Genomic DNA, 22,545 nt, shown 5'->3' on the forward strand with positions numbered 1-22,545 from the left:
GCTCCATCTGGGTCTCCCATGTGTATGAAGGGGTCCAGTATTTGGGCCATCACCTGCTGCTTTTCCAGGTGCATTAGCAGGGAGCTGGATAGGAAGTGGAGCAGCCAGGACTCAAATGGGTGCCTTATATGGCATTGCAGGGAGTGGCTTTACCCTCTATGCCACAACACCGGCCCCAGATGAAAGAATTTAAAAGCATGTACTTATAAAGAAAATATGAGAAAAAAGGTAATGTGGGAAAATAAAATGATAAACTGAGAATTAACTTGAGTCATCATGTACAAGAGGACTAAACACAGAAATAAAATATATGACACTAACATAAGAGCACAACAAGGATACTTCAAAATCTTTATGGAAAATGAAATTAGAAGGTACGTTTCTTTTTGGTACAAATAAAAAATCTGAAGTCCAGGCATAAGAGGGGGACTTCAAAAGTTAATGAGGGGACTACACTGTGGCGTAGCAGGTTAGCCACTGCTTGCAAGGCCAGCATCCTACAGCAGAGCACCAGTTAAAGTCCAGGCCACTTGCTTCTGATCCAGCTCCCTGCTGGTGTGCATGGGAAGGCAGTGGAAGATGGAGCAAGTGCCTGGGCCCCTGCCACCCACATGGGAGACCAGCTGGAGTTCCTGGTTCCTGACTCCTGGCTTCGGTCTGGTCCAGCTCCAACTGTTGCAGCCAACTGGGGACTGAACTAGTAGATGGAAGACCTGTCTCTCCCTCTGTTCCTACTGTTTTACCTTTCAAATAAAAAAATATTTGTATTAAGAAAGTTAATGAAAAATGAATATTATAAGAAAACCATAAATAGATTTCAAGTACTTTTGGCATCAAAATAAACTTGTCTTCTAATTCTGTTTTCCACAAAAGCTTTGAAAAGTACCCATGTGTATTTGGGCACAGCTTTCGGAAGCAAGAGGACAGTGACTAACTTCCGTCTTAGGTGCCTCAGGTGGCCAGGTCAGGATTCTAGGGCAGGGTTTCTCGTCAGCAGAGCTGTGGAGAGCTGTCCTGTGTGCTGCTGGAGGCCCAGTAACGTCTCGGGCCTGGACCCACCACGTGCCAGTAGCACTGCTCCCCTTGGTGTGACAACCAAAGAATCCACAGACACCGTCAAATGTCCCTGGAAGGCAACATCACCCCCAGTGAAGCACCACTGGTGTAGGGCAGCCACTAAAGCAATCAGATGAAAGAGTGCACAGTTGGCACCTCTCAAACTCCGCTGATGTAAATCCAGAACAGGGCAAACACCAAATGAGACAACAGCCAGACAAGCCAACGCAGACTTAATGATGCACACAGAAGAGAGCAGGCCCCAGGTGGGCCGGGCAGGGCAGTGAGGGGAGATGAAACCCACCAAGTTACAGAGCAGAACCTGCACGTGGCTCAGGAACGGCTAAGGTTCCTCTGGAACCAGGGAGTGAAGGCAGTGCTACCTAAACAGCAAGGACTAAAATTGCCGGGACCCCCTTCTCTGAGCCTGGTCACTAGGCCTGTACCTCCTTCTCTGAGCCTGGTCACTAGGCCTGTACCCCCTTCTCTGAGCCTGGTCACTAGGCCTGTGCCCCCTTCTCTGAGCCTGGTCACTAGGCCTGTGCCCCTTCTCTGAGCCTGGTCACTAGGCCTGTACCCCCTTCTCTGAGCCTGGTCACTAGGCCTGTACCCCCTTCTCTGAGCCTGGTCACTAGGCCTGTACCCGCTTCTCTGAGCCTGGTCACTAGGCCTGTACCCCCTTCTCTGAGCCTGGTCACTAGGCCTGTACCCCCTTCTCTGAGCCTGGTCACTAGGCCTGTACCCCCTTCTCTGAGCCTGGTCACTAGGCCTGTGCCCCCTTCTCTGAGCCTGGTCACTAGGCCTGTACCCCCTTCTCTGAGCCTGGTCACTAGGCCTGTGCCCCCTTCTCTGAGCCTGGTCACTAGGCCTGTGCCCCCTTCTCTGAGCCTGGTCACTAGGCCTGTGCCCCCTTCTCTGAGCCTGGTCACTAGGCCTGTACCTCCTTCTCTGAGCCTGGTCACTAGGCCTGTACCCCCTTCTCTGAGCCTGGTCACTAGGCCTGTACCCCTTCTCTGAGCCTGGTCACTAGGCCTGTGCCCCCTTCTCTGAGCCTGGTCACTAGGCCTGTGCCCCCTTCTCTGAGCCTGGTCACTAGGCCTGTGCCCCCTTCTCTGAGACTGGTCACTAGGCATGTACCTCCTTCTCTGAGACTGGTCACTAGGCATGTACCCCCTTCTCTGAGCCTGGTCACTAGGCCTGTACCCCCTTCTCTGAGCCCGGTCACTAGGCCTGTACCCCCTTCTCTGAGCCCGGTCACTAGGCCTGTACCCCCTTCTCTGAGCCTGGTCACTAGGCCTGTACCCCCTTCTCTGAGCCTGGTCACTAGGCATGTACCCCTGCCGTACCCCAGCAGACTCCTGGGAACTGACCCCTCTGAGCAGGGACAGACTTTCGGGTTCTCGGTTGAGAGACAACATACACGACTGGGACACAGGTACCGACACAGAGAGGGAGACGCCAAAGGAACAGGCAGCCCTCACTCTCCAGACAGCAGGGCCAAGCCGGGGCTCCATGGAGACCCTGCTGCGTGCAGAAGCAAAGACCTAGAGGTTCTAACACTGGAGACTCCCAATAAGCACTAACTGCCTGCGACTGCGGCAGAAAGGGCTTCCCTGCCTAGAGTCCTACGCCCGGGCACGATGTCAGTTAAACACTGAGCGCAGAGGGCAGGATTTCTCACCCACGCACGTCTTGGTTTGGCCTCTTGTACGCAATTTTTCTCAGGAAGTCAGAGGAGAAGTGCTGGAGCCACTTCGGAAACAGCTATTTCTATGAGTTTGTGCAGAGATTGGTCGTGTAAGCGGAGATCCTGACAGACAAATCGCTCACATATATTTATTGAAACAGAAAGCTAAAGAACATGTTAAACGTTTCTGGGGCTACTTCAAACTTCCTATGTCTGTAATTTAGCCTTTTCCCTAATTCTCCCAAATAAAAGCTTTTATTTTATTACCGACTTATAACGCAAATCTAATTTTCCTAACTTTCTTATCCAGTTAAGCAGAAACAATTTCTCTCACTAGTTTTTCTCTCATTCTTACACACCAACAGCACAAGCTACCGCCGAACCAGAGCTATAAATAACTGAAAAATAGGACATGAAGGGGGTTATTAACTACAAAAGGCTTTCCTGCATTTTGCTCAGCACAGGGTATGCTGCTGGGTCCTGCCGGCTCCTACCTGCCTGCAGCTCTGCTTTACTTTGTGTGAGCCCCCTACCGTCCACTAGAGCAGGTGTCCTACGCAGGTGTGGGACTCCACTCTGGCTGTCCCGCCAGCCCAGCAATCCACATCTACACCGTCTACCAGCATCTCATCAGCCCCCAAGCTGAGCGTCTCTCGAGTCACAGCTGACCAACTCACAACACTACCGTGAGGAAGTGAGGGCAAAGGCGGAGCCAGAGGCAGCAAGACTGGGAAAGCACTCGTGAGAGAAAGAGGGCCGCCGTGAGCAGCTCGTCAGACTGACAGGCTGATCACTGTAACAGAGGAACTGCAGTTAGTTTCCTGATGTAAGCACAGAGGGATCTTGTACCTCCGAGAGACAAAGTGAGAAGTAGCCTGACAGCCACGCGAAAGCCTCTGCTTTAATCGCTTAGATAATTTATTTCTACTTATTTAGCTTAGTCACATCGTATCTTTTCCTCCTTTTCTGAAAATTGCCACTGGTTATACAACAAAAATGACTGAATTGGTGCCTTCTAATAGAGCAGTGAGCAACTTCCATCCACTTCTGGAACTAGTAAGCATTCAGGTTAGCCGATGTCTGCTAGTTAGAGATTAGGAATAACCAGCACTAGTATGGTGAAACTTGGGAATCAGTTAGTGTCTTAGAGATGCAAGTGTTCTACCATCATCTCGCTACCATGTCACAAAGCTTCTCAATTAACAAAGAGAACACCGGGTAACTCACGGGTCGGCTCCGCACTCTCACATACCTCGTGATCTCCCGGGCTGTGGAAGTCTCCTTTGCTTGCGTCCCGAGTCCAGCGGGGCGGTTTCCAAGTTCTTTCCTGAGTCCCTCGGTTGTAGTAGTAACAACGCCCCGAGCCGTCCTTGTGGGTTTCCCACTCTCCATTAATCTGAATGGCGGGGCTCCCGGGAAGCGGAGGCAAAGCAGACTGGGATATTTTCAGTTCCTGTAGATTGGCGTAGACGGGAGAATCTGGCCTTCCTTGACTTGGAGGTGTAGTGGCCTATGACACGGAAATAAAAATGAATGTTCAAAAAGGCACGTTTAACAAATTAAATAGGAGATTATGCAAATTAACATTTAAAAATTAAAAGATCTGGAAACATACATATTAGTTCAATTAAATACATAGAAACAGGTGTATATATTCTAACAAAGGAATAATCTAAGTTTTAACACTCCTACTTTGACTGAAAAGTAAACAAAAGCTTCACACAGGACTCAAAGTGTACTCAATACTTTCCTTAACCTGAAAGCACACTCGATTAGAAGTAGGAACTGTGGGTTTTGGTTCAGAATCTGGCTCTGACAAGTTTTATGATACTGGAAAAAATCACCTGAACCTCCATAAATGTGAGAATTGCCTAAACCACCCAGATCTTCTACAGCTCTAAAATTCTAAGATTTTAGGCAATTTTTAAAAAGATTTTATTTATTTATTTGAGAGGTAGAGTTACAGACAATGAGAGAGAGAAACAGAGAAAGGTCTTCCTTCCGTTGGTTCACTCCCCAAACGGCCACCACGGCCGGAGCTGTGCCGATCTGAAGCCAGGAACCAGGAGCTTCTTCTTCCAGGTCTCCCACATGGGTGCAGGGGCTCAAGCACTTGGGCCATCTTCCACTGCCTTTCCAAGGACATAGCAGAAAGCTGGACTGGAAGAGGAGCAGCCGGGACTAGAACCAGCACCCACATGGGATGCGGGCGCCGCAGGTGGAGGATTAACCTACTGTGCCATGGCAGTAGGTTAAATTTTTTTAAATATAAGAAGTCTGGAGCTGGAGCTGTGATGCACTCCCTATCAGAGTGCATGGGATGGAGTCCTGCCTGTGCTTCCAACTAACAATCATCCTGGTAGGCAGCAGAGGATGGCCCGTATGCCTGGGCCCCTGCCCCCTCGTGGGAGACCTGGGCAAAGCTCCTGGCTTCGGCCTGGCCCAACTCTGGCTGCTGTAGTGGGCCTTTCAGGAGTAAACCAGAGGTGAAAAGTACTCACTCTCTCTCCCCTGGCACCCTACCTTTCAAGTAAATAATCTTTAAAGAAAATAAAAGGGGCTGGTGCTGTGGCACAGCAGGTTAACACCCTGGCCTGAAGCATCAGCATCCCATATGGGTGCTGGTTCGAGACCCAGCTGCTCCACTTCCTGTCCAGCTCTCTGCTGTGGCCTGGGAAAGCAGTAGACGATGGCCCAAGTTCTTGGGTCCCTGCACCCACATGGGAGACCTGGAAGAAGTTCCTGGCTCCTGGCTTTTGATTGGCCCAGCTCTGGCCGTTGCGGCCGTCTGGGGAGTGAACCAGTGGATGGAAGATCTCTCTCTCTCTCTCTGATTTTCAAGTAAAAATAAATAAATCTTTAAAAAAAGAAAAGAAGAAGTATAAAAAGTCTGATACATGGACAGCTCATTAAGAAATATGTATATTTCTAAACTCTAATATTAAGTCAGGGATATAAGCAAAACATAAAAGAATAGCACATAAGAATTTACATGTTCTACTCCTTCTCAGTGATAATTTCTCAGTGTCCATAAATAAATCAATTAATCCCAAATTTCCTATTTGTGGATTTTCTAACAACGGAAAAATAAGAATCAGCAGTAACTGATACACATACTCTTGCGTGACAACTTCCATTTTTATTTCTGAACGTCTCACTAGATGTCAGTAAAGAGCAGAACACGCTTCCCACACTTTGAGGACACTGCCACTGTATCAGGTTCCACAGGCCTCCAGCTGACAGAACAGAGCACTCAGAATACACACACACGCACACACACACACACACACACATGCACGCGCACACACACCTTTCTCTTACAACAAGACTTCTCAGCTCTGGTGAGGGTTGTATGAGCCCGGTGTGTTCACTAGCACGCCTGACCTCCGCCTGCTGGATGACAGGGGTGCACCCATGTACACACACACACCTGCCTTCGCTGTGACAACCAGAAAGCCTCCAGACACTGCCAAATGTCCCCTGGGGACAGAACTGTTCCCAACTAAGAAATCACTGCTTTAACATTAAATCCTAAAGCTGTATCCTGATGTTCAATTACTGTTGAAACGTATCCCGAGTTTTATGAATGGTTTAAAATACTGACCTAAAAAAAGAGAAATATGAATTGAAACACTCAATCAGTTTTATTGAAATTAAAGAACTTCAACTTTTAAAAAGTACTATTTGCCTGTGTGATTTTAGTGAGTTTAAATCACAGAATAAAAAACACAAAGGCACGGATACCATTCCGAAGACCACGGTCTTTTCAGCCACGGTAGCTGTGCAAATATTGCACCCAATGACGCAAACTGGACCGTTTTCTTAAAACGTGAGCTTCCAATTTAGAGCACCACCCAACAGCATCTTTTTATGACGATGCTCTATCCACAGAGATAAAACAGCCACTTATTCCTCTCTCAGACAAATCCCATGTCCTGGTGAGTCAGCCATAACAATGTTTCTCTGACAGGTGGAAATTCTGTTACCACAATTCCTCAGTAGTAAGTCATTCTCAGAACTTTATCCAGAGAGCACTGATTCAACAGGTATGAACCAAGTTCTCAATCTGTCCCTCACACTGGACCAGAACTCAGGGAACTCCAGACGCCAAGGGACAGCCACCTTCTAAAATGTTTGTGGGAAAATTCTACCGCATTTTTAAGAAATGACTAATTTCCTATTGTTTAAACAGCTCAATTTTAAACAGCTTTTCCTAATGGAGGAAAAAAAACCAGAACTGCTTCAGCACAGTCAGGAAGACTAGCATAATCCTGACACAAGAACACTACATCTCACTTTAAAAAATCATGAAAACATCCAAACTAAAATGTCAGCAATCTAATCCAGCACTACGTTAAATAAGGCAGAGGCGTTAAGAAAGCCTGAGGAAACCGCATACTGTTCTTCAGACTAACGGATGAATATGGTCATCTCCACAGACACGAGAAAGCATTTATGAAACCCAACACAAACTGAGGACAAAACTCGCCACGGCTTAGGAACAGGTGATGCTTCTGTGCCTTTTCAAATTCATTAGCACTTAAAGTAAACAGTATAGTTCACAAGACACATGAGACGTACTTCCATTAAAGTCACGCGTAACACTAGAATGCCGAGTATCTCTTCAACATTGGTTAGTACCTAACCAAGGTACTAAGACATGAAACAGAAAGTCAGCTCATAAATACCCAGGAGAAAAAGCCCCTGTCAGCTGTTACTGAGATAAGCAGTGTTGTGGAGTGATGGAGTGGTAAACAGCTAAGGTACTGGCTGGGTACCCACTCCATATTACAGTGCCTGGGTGTGAGTCCTGACTTCCCTCGGATTCCAGCTGCCGGCTCACGTGCACTCTGGCAGGCTGCGATGATGGCCTCCTAGGTGGGCTCCTGCCACCCACATGGAGACCTGGAGTAACACCTCGGCTCCCACTTTGAGCCCAACCAGCCTCAGCTGTTCTGGGGATCTGGGGAATGAACCAGCAGATGAGAGCTCTCTCCATCTATGTCTGTTTCTCTTTCTCTCTCTCTCTCTCTCTGCCTCTCAAATACAATCTTAAAATTTTCTAAAACCCAAGTCCAGGAAAACTACTAAGAAAGTTTAATAAATTGGCCTGCTCTGGAATCTCATCATCAGTTTCCCACACATGAGCAATAACAAATCAAAAAAAGCAATGAGGAATAAAAATCTTATTCACAAGAAAAAAACAGCTAAACAATTACAAATAAGCCTTTAAAGAAACATACAAAATCAAATGAAGATACCTATAAAGCTTCCAAGTATCTAAAATTAGACTTTCACCTTCAGGTTAATTCTCTAAAACTCAATCTATAAATTCAACACAGTATTCAGCATGTAACATAGACAGGACACTTCCTAGCACACAATAGCAGCAGTGAACTTCGCTGACCAAATGAACAAAGTGTGAGTAAAAGTATGCAAACACACATGCCCACATAAAAGCAAAATTAAGGACCTGGAATCGGTTAGATGTGATAAAGAGAGGAAACCAGGAAATCATCCACATTGCTAGCAGCTGTGTCTCTAAGACAGCAACATCTGCAGATGAACTGAGCGCTGTGCACTCAGCCGGGTGCATGGGTTACAGACAGGAACTGTCAAATTTCTTATCTTCCAGGACCTCAGGACACAGCGAAGGAAAGTGAAAGAAACTGATGGTTCCAATGCATAATGGATGCATGGCTAGAGCTACAGAGAGGGGACTATGGGAACAAAAATGACCAAACCACAGAAATGAGTAAGTCACGGTTAGCCAGGTAGACGCTGGGGAGACAGGAGTAGCACCAAAAAAAGAAGCCGGGAAGCAGCACTGTACGGTCATTGAACGATGCTGACTCAGAGCATGCAAAAGGAGAGGCAAGCAGTGGAACAAAGAGAGTCCTCGAGCCATGTTATAAGGCATTGATGTCATCCAGAAGCATGTAGGGAACTACAAGACTTTAAGCCAGGAGGTACATTCTGATCTAAACTTCAGAAACACTCTAGACTGCAGAAGGCCACAAGCAGAGGCAGGGGTCGGTGAGGAGCCTGCACCACAGTAGAGAGAAGATGAAGAGAGCTGCAACAGCACAAGATGGCAGAGTGCAGGAGGAGCAGGACCAGATCCAAGAAGGCATCAGAAGGTGAAATGAACATGCAGATTGGATGTTCCTGTCTGTGGAGGAGGACTGGCTTCTGCTGTGTGTGTGTGACTAACTCGGTTAGACTGAATCAGGCAGAAAAGCCTTCAGTGCTCACAGATTGCTGGGTACATAGATTGGGAACTGGGTAGATATCAGGGCTTAAAATACAAACGCAGAAGTCATCTACATTTTGAGGGGGCCAACAACTTAAGAGAACATACAGAATGAGAAGAGGAAGAAAAAAGAGAACCCAGGAAAATACTGAACAGTTGGGCTCATGAATTAAAATAGGATGTAAATTTTTTTTTTCAAATTTTTTTTTATGGATTAAGCTTTCTCCTGTTTTTTTTTTATTTTTTATTATTATTATTATTATTATTTTTGACAGGCAGAGTGGACAGTGAGAGAGAGAGACAGAAAGGTCTTCCTTTGCCATTGGTTCACCCTCCCTTGGCCACTGCGGTCGGCGCGCTGCGGCTGGCGCACCGCGCTGATCCGAAGGCAGGAGGAGCCAGGTACTTCTCCTGGTCTCCCATGGGGTGCAGGGACCCAAGGACTTGGGCCATCCTCCACTGCACTCCCTGGCCACAGCAGAGAGCTGGCCTGGAAGAGGGGCAACCGGGACATAATCCGGCGCCCTGACCGGGACTAGAACCCGGTGTGCCGGCACCGCAAGGCGGAGGATTAGCCTAGTGAGCCGCAGCACCGGCCAAAATAGGATGTAAATTTAAAGTTGGCACACTGTCTAGCACCGGTGACTTTTGCTGTTGTTAAAATTATTATTACTGTAATCAATATAATCAAGGGACCACACCCATCCTCCTAAAGGAAAGGATCCAAGGGAGGAGGCATCTAAAGGTTAAGACAAGATTTCCAAAGGGGGAGAACAGTATCAGATCAACGGCATCGATTCAGGGGCTCTGAAACAAGAACCTGACTCCCAAATGAGACATCAAAGACTTCAGCTACCAGCCATGAGGACCGGCACTGCCTTCTGCCACACACAGCTAGAAAGTGAGGAAGGCAAAGGACACAGAACTGTGAGGCTGTGTGCGGCCGTGTGGCACAGCGCAGCACTGTGATCCGGGAACAAGCGGAACAGGGTGCGCTCTGCCACTCCTGCCTTTGTGCCCGGGGGTTTCCAGTGAGCTAATGCAGAGTCCAGCACACAGATAAGGGAGTGCTGGGAATAACACAAGGATGGAAAGTGACAAACTAGTTAACAATAAGAGAGAAAATAAGAGAGAAAAGGGAATGATTTCTTTCCATCAAGAAATCCTCCAAGCTAGCTGGTATTCCTCAGATTTGGTAAATCAACAGAGGGAAGAGTTATGTCCGACAGCTAGAGCCTAACGGAAATAAAGGTTTACTGCCAGTGAAAGGTAACACGTTGCTGGTTCCCACCCTAACTTACCACTATTAACTTTTCCTGACAGATACTCACTTGAAGTGTTGTTCACCTACTGGCAAGAGAATTTTCTAGTAGAAAAAAGGACTTTGTTTTCCTAATGAATTCATTCTGCACAAGTAGGATTCAGTCTTCCATTTTCAAAGTGTGTAGAAGGAACACAAGAGGACTCAATATTCATCTAAAATTGAACTTTGATCTCTGACAAAAAGAAACTGTACGTGTTTATTGTCAATTGCCCAAACTCCTGGGAAAACTCACGGAGATTACCATGGATGGGGTGGGCATTTGGCACAGCAGCTGCAGAGACCCACATCTGGTGTCTGGTTCAAGTCTCAGCTGCTCTGCTTCCAAGCCAGCTTCCCACTGAAGTGCACCCTGGGAGGCAGAGGCAGCAGGTGATGGCTTAAGTACGTGGGTCACTGCCACCTACGGAGGGCATGGATGGAGTTCCTGGCTCAGGCCAGCTATTTGGAGAGTGACCCAGTGGATGAAAGACCTCTTTTTCTGTCTCTCTGCCTTTCAAATAAATAAGATAAACCATTAAAAAATACAAGAAATCATTCACTGCATGCCCAGTGAGTGCACAGCATGGCCTCAGTGGCCATAACTTACCCAGCTGTTCCTCTGTTGTTGGCCAGTTTGATTGGTTTTGATTTGCTTCTTTTTTTTTTTTTTCTTTTTGACAGGCAGAGTGGACAGTGAGAGAGAGAGGGAGAGACAGGTCTTCCTTTGCTGTTGGTTCACCCACCAATGGCCACCGCGGCCAGCGCGCTGCAGCCGGCGCACTGCGCTGATCTGAAGCCAGGAGCCAGGTGCTTCTCCTGGTCTCCCATGGGGTGCAGGGCCCAAGCACTCGGGCCATCCTCCACTGCCCTCCAGGGCCATAGCAGAGAGCTGGCCTGGAAGAGGGACAACCAGGACAGAATCCGGCGCCCTGACCGGGACTAGAACCCGGTGTGCTGGCGACGCAAGGCAGAGGATTAGCCTAGTGAGCCGTGGCGCCAGCCTGATTTGCTTCTAATGAAGAACACTGGAATGAAGCTCTCTGTCGGGAAAGCATTTTTCTGAAGCTAGGATTTTTCCCCTTTGCTGAGGGCCCTAAAAATATTCTGAAAAGCTCTTAAAACACACTGACCACCTGTTTTTCAGAAGGGTTCTGCTGAAGAAAGCGGCCAGTGGTAACCTAGACTTGTACACCCTACCCCCACGCACACTGAGTGTGTTCCTTTTTTTTGTTTACTGGCCAAAATGGGCACTTCTTAACCATCCTTCTTGCTATTAATATTTGTTTATATATATATATAAGATTAGCTTGATGTTTATGCTAAGTACTTTTACATAAGTATATCTTCAAGAGTTCTTGTAGAAAATTGTTGCTGATCAATTAACAGAAATTCCCTTGAATTTTCCTTTTTAAAAAATTTTACTTTGATTTTATTTGAAATGCAGAGAAATAGACAAAGATCTTCCATCCTCTGGTTCACTCCTTAAATGGCCGCAACTGCTAGGGACAGGCCAGGTAGAAGCTAGGAATCTGGAACCCCATCCAGGTCTCCCATATGGGTGCAAGGGCCCAAGGACTTGGGCCATCTTCTGCTGGCTTCCCAGGTGCATTAGCAGGGAGCTGGACTGGAAGCAGAGCAGCAGGGACTCAAATGAACACTCCAATAAAGGATGCCAGCATTGCAGGCAGCAGGTTAGCAGCTATGCCACAGCACAAGTCCCATGAATAAATTCTTAATAACATGATAAAAAAAAAAACTTTATAAAGTTAAGCCAAAGAAGTAGAAAACTACACAATAAAATTCCAACCAAAAATTTTAAAACATGAAGAAAACCTACATTATTATCAGTGGTCTGTGAACAACAGGACTATATACTCTTTCTGTTTCACTTCCCAACTTCATTACAGTGAGAATGGTCACCTTTAGAGGATGAGAATCCGGGGCAAGACAGACACTTGCACAGTCCACTAGACTCCGAAGTGACAACACCATTAACACCTTATGAACGGGTTTCTGGGGCGGGCACTGTGGCGCAGGGGTTTAAGCCAGCGGCTAGGACACCTGCACCCCTCATCAGACTCTGCTTCTGGTCCAGCTTCCATCAGAACGCACGATTGAATGCATTCTGGGAGGCAGCAGATGGTGGTCCCAAGTGCTTGGGCCCTGCCACCCAGATGGGGTCCTGAGCTCCTAGCTTCAGCCTGGCCCAGAGCTGGCTGTGGCAGGCATTTGGGGAGTAAACCATAAGGTAGATCTTAATGTCTCTTAATTTCTCTCTCTCTCCCCCTCCCTCATTCTGCCTTTCAAATAGATGAAAATAAACAAATATCCTTAAAGAACATAGATCTTAATTGCCTTAAAAAAAAAAAAAAGCAACTAATGTTTCTTAAGGAGTGGTTAATGGATCACCTACACCAGAATCACCCAGGTGTACCTAATATTAAACTTCCTGGGTAAGATCCCAGTGTGGAGTTCTGGGAGCCGGCAGTTAAGAATCTGCATACCTTAAGTCTTCTACATGATTTTAGTGTGCACTACTGCTCCAACATGGTCCCCCTGGTCCAATAAATTTGTGTAATAAAAAACCTAAATACTAAAGACAGTTTTTAAGTTCATACTATCAGCTGCTTCTTGCTCTAGAGATATCAAAGGAAGAAGAGTTAAAAGCTTTAAGCGACAAAGTATACTTTCAATATGTGAATAAAGTAAAAATTAACTTTCCAACATTTATAAGAATAACCTTGCTCATGTTGTTACCAACAAAAACAAATGAATTAGAGGATCTTTAAAAGGAGAACAAAAGATAAAATTATTTTATGGGTTATATCTGTCATTAATTAACAACAGAATTAGGGCTAGTGCCTCTGCACATGACCCAATTTTATATTAAAAAAAGACTTGGCCTGTTCCACTTTTATCTATAGATAGACTAAAATAATCCTCCCACTATCCACAGGAAGGAAAAACTAGGGAACCACAGAGGAAGGTAATGTTGAACAAAACTGTGCCTGAATCCTTTTTAATAACAAAAATATTGACATTTGTAATTTTGTCTTAGACACTTATGTAAGAATCGCTTCTATAATAAACTTTAAAGAATGGCATAACCTGTTTTTTCTTTCTTTTTTCTTTTGAGAGGCAGGCAGAGAAAGAGACAAAGAGAGAAAGAGCTCTTACCTGCAGGTTCCTACAAAATTCCTACAATGATCCTGGGCCCAGCCCTGGAACTCAATCCCTGTCTACCATCTACGTGAGCCATCACCTGCTGCCTCCGATTAGCAGGAAGCTGGACTCAGAAGCAGAGCCAGAATTCAAACGCAGGAACTCCAAAATCGTTGCCGGTATCCTAACCTGTGGCTTAACCTCCATACAAAACCACCCCCACCATCCCCACCTCTGACTCCATATTAACTATGGAACCACACCTCTTGTTTCCTGGACAACACGTGCTACTCAGTATCAGTAAAAAAAAGAAGAAATCCAACAATGGCCAACATTCAGGTAAAATAAGATCATATTTTAGTTTCAAAACTAAAAATTGTGAATCAATTTTAACTGAAAAGTGTAATTTTCCAAAAAATACTCTTCATTTAAAGCCAAACTTTAAAGAAAAAAAACCCACATACTACCCTTTGTTAATAATTCTGAAGTGTAAAAACTTTAAAATTCAAGTGTTTGAAGCAGGACAGGGAAACCACTGGCCCGCAGGCTGTAAAAGGCCTGGCCCTGCCTTGAAATGTGATCAATCTACAGCAGGCCAATGTTTAAGTTGATAGCTGAGTATGGACCAAGAATGACGGTATAAATATCCAAATGGCTCTTGACAGAAAAAAGCTTCCGCACCCCTGCGTACAGCACGGCCGCACTAAGATTCAAGCTCTTAGAGTAAACCGATATTGTCGATGGTTTACTTATTTAACTGACATTTAAGCAGTAATTATGAGCTAGGTGAGAAATGAAAACAGACAGCCCCTATCCTAAAGGAGGCAGTAGCCTAATGAAGAGGAAGAGACAGGTTAAAAACAGAAAGCAAAGCACTACCCCAACAGCACAGCTCCGCGCCGGAGAGAGAAGCGTGCCCTGACACTCAGGAATGTGTTCCCAGCAGTGGGCTCCACTGGATCCCTAAAGGGCAGCCGGCGTGAGAAGTGACAGGAACTCTCTAGCACCTGCAACACCTTCTGTTAGCTGCCACACAAAGAAACAGTATCAGACTCTCTCCATGAGGACTACAGGAACTCAGTACTGCATTATCCTTAACAGGTGCCACTTTTCATGGTAAACACGTGGTTGTCCTTACTGATTTTTTTTCAGGCGGTTTTCTACCTTGTGCAACACAAGGCTGCTCCACTACTACAGGGTTTGATACCTAACACAGCCCCTGCCTCTCCGTTTCTTTCTGTCCTCTCCCTGCCCTTTTATGGCCTCACTCAACAACAGGAGCAAGCCCTTTGCACATCACAGCCAAAACATCATTTCTCGCTCCCCTCCTGATACAGACAACAATAAAGCAGATTCCAAACACAAAAGCCATGAGGGCTGACAAATGCTTATTTCTGGAAAGCCACACGCCAACACACTCAGGAAGTCACTTCTGTGCTAGCGCCCCTCGGTACCAGCAGCAATTTGACCACTGCGCAAGCCAGCCACACAGTGAACCAGGACCACTGGTGGCAACAGACCCTCCAGGTAGAGGGTGGAGAGGTGAGGGTTGATGGACACCACAGTGAGAAGCTGTGGGTAAGGGGGACCGAGACACAAGTGATCTCAGGAGTGCAGAGTGAGGAAGTCCATCAGGGCAGCAGACTTGCCAATGAGGAGCTAAAGAAGACTTGGCTCTTCCAGACCAGCTCTGTGCTTCTCCAACTCCTTTCCCCAGCCCACAGCCTCAACACCTGGTTTCCCCCAGCCTTACCACCCTGGAGCTCTGCACCACGGCACTTACACACTCCTGTCATCCCACATTCCCTTGTCTCTCTTTCCCTCTAGGACCTGCTGATCTTTAAGGCAGAACTGTTTGTCTTCTATGTCTGTTCATCTTCAGAGCCTAGCACAGCAACTGCACAAGAAGCACTCAATATGTTCCTGGATGACAATTACTTTTATATAATTAAAGGAGCTATCTTGACACCCACACACTAAATTTCACTCTCCTATTTTTCAGTCTCCCTGGAAAAACTTCCGCACGTCCACTGCTTTAATAAAACCATAATCTCTCCCTCAAACATCCACCTCTCTCCCCGAGCCACAGCATACATTACTAGCACTGATGCTCCACGTAAACCTCAAACTCATCACGTCCCCTGCCTCAGCCTTCTCCCACAACCACCACCCCATCCTAGTCACCAGTACAAGTAACGGGATCATCAAGCTCTCGATCGAAAATCCCAGTCGTGCTGTGTCTCTTCTCCTTACTACAACCACGTTCTACTAAGTCTCTGTCCTAATAAATCCTGAATTCCTTCCTCTCCTACCCCAAGACAACTACCTGGTCTAGGTCCTCTTCCTCTCTTTTGCTGAAGACACTTCGAGTATGGGGGCTACTGCCCCCAATTCTTTGCCATGCCCAACTGATCCTCCACAAACAGTAGTTATTCCCTGAAAAGAAGCAATCAACACTCCGCCAACTACACAGTGAGTCCAGGCTTCACAGCAGAGAGTTCGAGGCTCTGAACACACGGTTCTCACATTTCCTGCCTCGCTGACTGCCACTCTTCCTACTGCGGTCCTTGCTCCAAAACTCCAGGTCACTCACAATTCTGTTGTTAATATCATATCAATTTTCTACCATTACCTGAAATCTTTACTGAAATATCCCTTCCCCAACCACCAAGTCACACACAAAATCACACAAAGCTGGATCACCCTCTCTGAGCTCCCCTGTTCCCCAGGGCAGGATTAATGGGTTCCCCTGCACCCAGAGCAGCACTAACAGGTATATAGGCATGCAATTCTAATAATAGACTTGTTTAATCAATACATCCAATCTTTTTATTTCACTGCATATTCAATGTAAGAACTATTTTTAAGGGGACCAAGTCTTCGAAACCCAGTGTTTTTCTTAATAATTCATCTCAATTCACATCCTAAATTTTCATTAGAAATATGTGACTTTTATCCAGAAAGGATAAAAGATCGCAAAAAGGGTTTTGTCCCTGCCTTGTAATGAATGTCAATCTGATTGTGAAGTTTTTTTTCCCAAAACTGTGCTTAAAAACTCAACTGCCACAGACCACTTCAGGTTGTTTCCTCTTTTGGAAGCCCCCCTCCATGCCACTCTGGCTGGAGGTCTTTGACTCTAATACACCTTGAATTAAATTAAAAAAAAAAAAAAAAAGAAATATTTGACTTTCATTTCAGATTTCATAACATTTACAGTTGAAAAAGTAGATTCACATGTCCAAATTATTCAACATTCTCAAAAGCTTCTCGGTAAGTGAAAACAAGTGTCAGGGTTTTTTTTAACTATTAACTGAAATTCAGTAATTAAATCTCCAGTTCTTCAGTCCCATTAACCACGTTCAATGCTTAAGCCCCACACGTGGGCAGCGAAGTGGCCCCTGTACTGGACAACACTGGATCCACAGCATGCTGTACGTGCAGCTGCGTGACTGTCCCCACCACATTTTAACTCGTCATTTTTCTGTCTCTCTCACCGAACTCTAAGCCCCTTAGGTGTTCAGAGCAAGCCCAGGTCTTCAGCAGTCCATATTCTCAAAGTCTGGACACGAATGCATGACTGAAGCCCTCTTCCCAAGCCTGGACTCAGACTCGGATGGCTCTTAACTTTCTCAGTAACCGCTTCCCAATCCGCAGCACATTCAGGGAAGAAGGAGAAAGGTAACGGAGACAGCTGTTAGGAACTGGGATTTATCTGATGAGATCCGTGTGACCCTGTTGGTCAGTAAAGCAAACCAAATCCTTCAATGGGACGTCATGCTGAGACAGTAACCCTGAGCTGCTGTTTCATGCTGATGAAGCAATGCCAGTGACCGGGTATGTGGCCATTCACCAGTACAAATCTCCTCTACGGGGGACTCCATAGTTAACTCTACATCAGCATTCCCAGCACAGATGCTCTGTTGCTGCAACTCCTCAAGATTAAAGAGTTAATAGCAAAATTACAAATGGAAAAAAAATGCGCCTGTTTTTACTGGATGAAGACATGTACATCGAGCTGAAGTCTAAGCTTAGAATTACGTCTAACCTGAGGATTCTGGCAAGAGCAAAAAACAAACAAAAACCATACATTTCAAATTAACCTATGATTTTAGGGCCGGCGCTGTGGCACAGCAGGTTAACACCCTGGCCTGAAGCACCAGCATACCATATGGGTGCCAGTTCGAGACCCAATTGCTCCACTTCTGATCCAGCTCTCTGCTATGGCCTGGGACAGCAGTAGACGATGGCCCAAGTCCTTGGGCCCCTGCACTCACATGGGAGACCCGGAAGAAGCTCCTGGCTTCCGATCAGCATAGCTCTGGCTGTTGCAGCCATCTGGGGAGTGAACCAGCAGATGGAAGACCTCTCTCTCTGTCTCTACCTTTCTCTGTAACTCTGTCTTTCAAATAAATAAAATAAATCTTAAAAAAAAAAAAACCTATGATTTTATAGCACACTTTTAAACGACTGGCCTTTCATTCTTTCTCTTATTTTCTGATACTGAATTTTCTTTTCTGTTTTTTTCTCAGAAGATCTTGAAGTTAAAAAAATTTTTTTTTGAGAAACACTACCTGAAAAAAGAGCGTATAGGTCACCAGTTGAAGTGAACACAGCCAAACAAACGGGTTTGTAACATACCTCACATACCAGCTCATTAACAAGTTTTCATGAGGGCATAATAACACAGCCGCTTGGATAATCTATCATTACATAAATTCCAAACTGAGTATGTAGTTTAAGTTTAAAGTATTATTTCCTTAAAGCTGTCTTAAAAACTATGTCTATCACAAAGAAAATAGAAAGCAGGTGATTTTTACATATTTTAATGATCAATTTACAGTACCAAACCTAGAAATATTTAAGCCCTCAAAACAGGTATTCAGACACATGAAGTATACAAATTACATTCACACACATGCACATCTGTATGCAGGAAAAAGAGCAGAACACATGTAAGCTTTCATAATTTACTTCCAAGTCATAGGATTATTGCTGGGTTTAATCTCCTTTCATTTGAGTAGCTGGGAGGGACAGAAAGAGAGAAAGGAACACCTGTCCGCTGGTTCACTCTCCAAATGCCCACAACAGTTGGAGCTGAGCCACGCACTGAAGCCAGGAGCCAGGTCTCCCATGTGCCCTGAGCCATCACCTGCTGCTTCCTAGGGTGCACACTAGCAGAAGGCTGGAGCTGGATGCAGTGTTGGGGCTCAAACCCAGGCACTCCCAAGCACCATCTTAATCACTAGGTCACACATCCATTCCACTGCTACCTTTTTGTTTACTTTTGTTTATACGTATTTTTAAATTTATTCCTTAGGGAACACATTAATTTCCTTTTTTTTGGGGGGGGGGGGGACAGGCAGAGTGGACATTGAGAGAGAGACAGAGAGAAAGGTCTTCCTTTGCCGTTGGTTCACCCTCCAATGGCTGCCATGGCCTGCGCGCTGCGGCCAGCGCACCACGCTGATCTGATGGCAGAAGCCAGGTACTTATCCTGGTCTTCCATGGGGTGCAGGGCCCAAGCACTTGGGCCATCCTCCACTGCACTCCCTGGCCACAGCAGAGAGCTGGCCTGGAAGAAGGGCAACCGGGACAGAATCCGGCGCCCCGACCGGGACTAGAACCCGGTGTGCCGGCGCCGCAAGGCGGAGGATTAGCCTAGTGAGCCGCGGCGCCGGCCTTGAACACATTAATTTCAAAATGAAATTAAAAAAGAAATTTATGGGAAAAGGGCCATATAGTTCTGAATCTGTTATAATTCTGTAGTTTCTCTTTAAGTTCTACCGTTAAGTTATTATACTCATGAAGGCCAATACTCAAACTTCAGGTTCACTGGAATATCCGGAGTAGCAAGGAGGAAGGGCCTGTTCAAGGTCATGTGTATTGTGGCCTCATTCTAACCTAGAAACAGCCACTGAGTTTAGAATTATAACCTTCACAACAATCCACAGTGGAGACACAGTTCCCACGAGTAAGTTCTCCAAGCTAACTGATAAGGCAGGGTAAATGCACTGTTCCAGAGACAGAAGTCAGAGTCTAAGCCCTCTGTGACAGGAGAGCTCATCTTAAAGATGCAGTTTGTCTAGACACTTAGCATTCCCAGCCCTCTTTTTTTTTTTTTTAAACAAAAGAACACAGAGAATATGCACATGTAAAATCTGCCATTCTAACCACTTTTAAGGGTACAGTTCAATGCCATTAGGTACATTAACACTGCTGTGCAAACATCACTACCATCCACCTCTAGAACTTTCTTCATCTTGGGGGAAAAAAAAAAAAAAACAGAACAGTAACCCCTTGCCCCTTGGTCCACTCCCTGAAACCCCTGGCAATCACAGGTCTAACTCTGGTCTTCAAAGTTAACTACTGCAGGTGCCTCATAGGAACAAACTCTATAGTGTTGGGCCTTCCGTCACTGGCTTATTTTACCTCAAGGTTCACTCACTTCGCAGTAAGAATCTTCTTCGGAATGGAGAATAAGACCCCACCGTATGGAATGCCCCATTTGCTTCATGTATTCAGCCATCAAAGGACACTGGGTTAGCACCCACCTTTTGGCTATAGTGAATGCTGCTGCTATGGACATGCATGGACAAATATCAGTTCCCGATCTCTCCGATCTCTGCTGTCACTGAATCTCTGCTATCAACTCTGCTGGGTCTTCGCCCAGGGCTCTTTTCTTTTGAAACTCCTCCGATAAAAATCACTTTTGACTCTAAAGGTTTATGTAAAAAACAATGATGATATTTCACGTTTTCCACTTTTCAGCATCTTCTATATATGTACTGAACAGCATCAATCCAAAGAGGAGTTGGGTAACCATCCAACAGCTAAGTTAAAAAGCAATTTAGGGAAGGGTATTGTGGCACAGCAGATTAAGCCCCTGCCTGGGAGACCCCACAGCCAATCAGTACCTGGGCTCAAGTCCTGCCTCTGCTTCTGATTCCAGCTCCCTGCTAACATGCACCCCGGGAGGCAGCAGGTGATGGCTCAAATAATTAGGTCCCTGCCCCCCACACTGGAGACCCAGCTGGGAGTTCCTGGCTCCTAGCTTCAGCTTGCCCAATAGTGGGCGTTGCAGGCATTTGAGGAGTAAAGCAGCAATGGAAGCACTCTTTCTGCCTTTCAAATAAATGCAAATGAATATTTTAAAAAATACATAAATGAAAGTAATGCTAAAATTCTGTTCATCTCTGCCTCTTCATGTATCCCAATCCCGTGTGCAAGAAATACACTGTAACATTCTATTTAGATTACAAAGTCCATATTTAATAAAATATGCCCTAGCTCTACAAAGAGTTGGTGCAAAACTGCAGTTTGTTTTCTGTTCCAAGGTCATTAGCCTCCTTTTAAAAGGGCTGTTCCAACTTTTCTTCCTCAAAACCTAGCTCCGAGTTCAGAACTTTTAGACAATACAAAGGAGACACTCTCCATAGTTCAAATTAGCTCGCAGTCCTCCTCTCAGACCCACTATCCTGTCCCAAGGCTCCAATGAGACACTCGCCAGCCCCTTTGGTTCCAGATCAGTAACTTGAATGCTTTTCTGCTCATCAAGCACCTGCCCACTCACAGGAAAGAGCAGTGGGCTGAGATCGTCTGTGGCAGAGACCTAACTCCCATTACAGTGCACTCGCTGCTGGCCCGGCGTTTCCACTGGGGACACTGCTGGGCTTCAGAATGACACAGACTGAAAGTGGCACAGGACGCCTGGTTCCTTTTAGTCAAAGAAAGCATTCCCCCTAGGAAGGAACAAGTCTGGTTAACAGTGGTCAGTCTTCGCAGTCTATCTTAGCGAATATGCCCACACAGGAACTGAATACGTATCAATCGTATGTCCGAGCAAGTAGCCGGCGTAAGAGCGTCCACACTATTTTTCTAATTATACATAATTACTAGAGGAACACTGATGGTTATCGATTTCCATTGTAAGTCCTTACATCACACTCCTTCCCACTGGATGAACAGATGACCAGTGTTATCGTACCTGATGGATAAGCAGACTGTTTTTCTCTGCAACTCATTTAAATCACCTTAACAAAAATATTAACAAAGAAAAACCGTAACTGAAATAGATGGGTCTTCCATCCAAACCACCACACTGGTGAGTACTGAGCAGTACTATCCACACGGCCTGAGTGCTGAACCTCGTTCTTTCAGCATAAGCATGATAAAATGAATGAATAATCTGACATAGGTAGGGAACACATGCAGCAGAAAACTAATAAAATTTTAAATTTATACTTTCCTGAGTAGAAAACTGATGCATTAAGCTGCACAAAATGTTATATACGCTCTTCTTTTTAAATTATGAACACAAAAGGCAAAGGTGAAGTTCTTAAAAAAAAATGGAAAATAGGATTTTTAAAAATCCAGAAATGAATACTTAAGTATAATCCCTGTCGCTGTCTTAAATGAAGGTGTAATCATAATAGGTACAGGCCGTGCATGACCCTTCACACAGAATTTCCACTGCCAAACATCTTGTAGTTTCACACAGAAAATCCTAAAGCTCCCATAATAAGAAATCTCAACTGTTTCACACCAGCTGATAAGGTCTTGAGCACTTGTTAAAATGAGACAAAAAAGGGAAATTAAAAATAAAAATGGTGCTGCATTTTCCTGTACAGAATTCCATGCAGTACAGGGATAAGTGGCATATAAATCAGCCTACTGCCTCTATTTGTAAACAGTTTTACTGAAACCCAGCAGTGCTCCTTTGTTTCCATATTGGCTAGAGCAGCCTTCAAGCTACAGTGGTGCAGCTGAACACTTAAGTTTGGATCCCTGTAACATTAACATTCTCCTTTTATAACCTATAACCCCAGAAAGGATGAAGAGAAAATGAAGTCTCCTCCAGCTCTGCACACACAGAACTGAGGCCAACAAGCCACTGTTATACTCATTCATGGTGAGTTTCAACTGAATTTTAAAATTCACATATTAACGCTCAAGATCTACTTAAAAGATGAGAAAACTTAACTATGGAGATAGTTATCACAAAGAACTAGAGTTAGTTGATTGAAAACCGGATAGGATTATTTTAAAAATACAACTTTAGGGGCAAGCTTTTGGCACAGAGGTTAG

General features: G+C 45.4%; 1 protein-coding gene across 11 annotated transcripts in view; it reads right to left on the reverse strand.

Moving 5' to 3' along the window:
- The window catches only part of ARHGAP12 (Rho GTPase activating protein 12), a 133,927-nt gene that overhangs the window by 48,810 nt on the left and 62,572 nt on the right, over positions 1 to 22,545 (reverse strand). For all 11 annotated transcript variants that reach the window (XM_070056093.2, XM_070056092.2, XM_008268008.5 and 8 more), the window contains exon 4: positions 3,996 to 4,253. In XM_070056093.2, the coding sequence (XP_069912194.2) occupies positions 3,996 to 4,253 (258 nt within the window). The remainder of the gene's footprint in view (positions 1 to 3,995; positions 4,254 to 22,545) is intronic.

The sequence above is a fragment of the Oryctolagus cuniculus genome, chromosome 13, assembly GCF_051225735.1.
Source record: "Oryctolagus cuniculus isolate XC-2025 breed Fujian yellow rabbit chromosome 13, ASM5122573v1, whole genome shotgun sequence".
In the NCBI taxonomy this organism is placed as follows: domain Eukaryota; kingdom Metazoa; phylum Chordata; class Mammalia; order Lagomorpha; family Leporidae; genus Oryctolagus; species Oryctolagus cuniculus.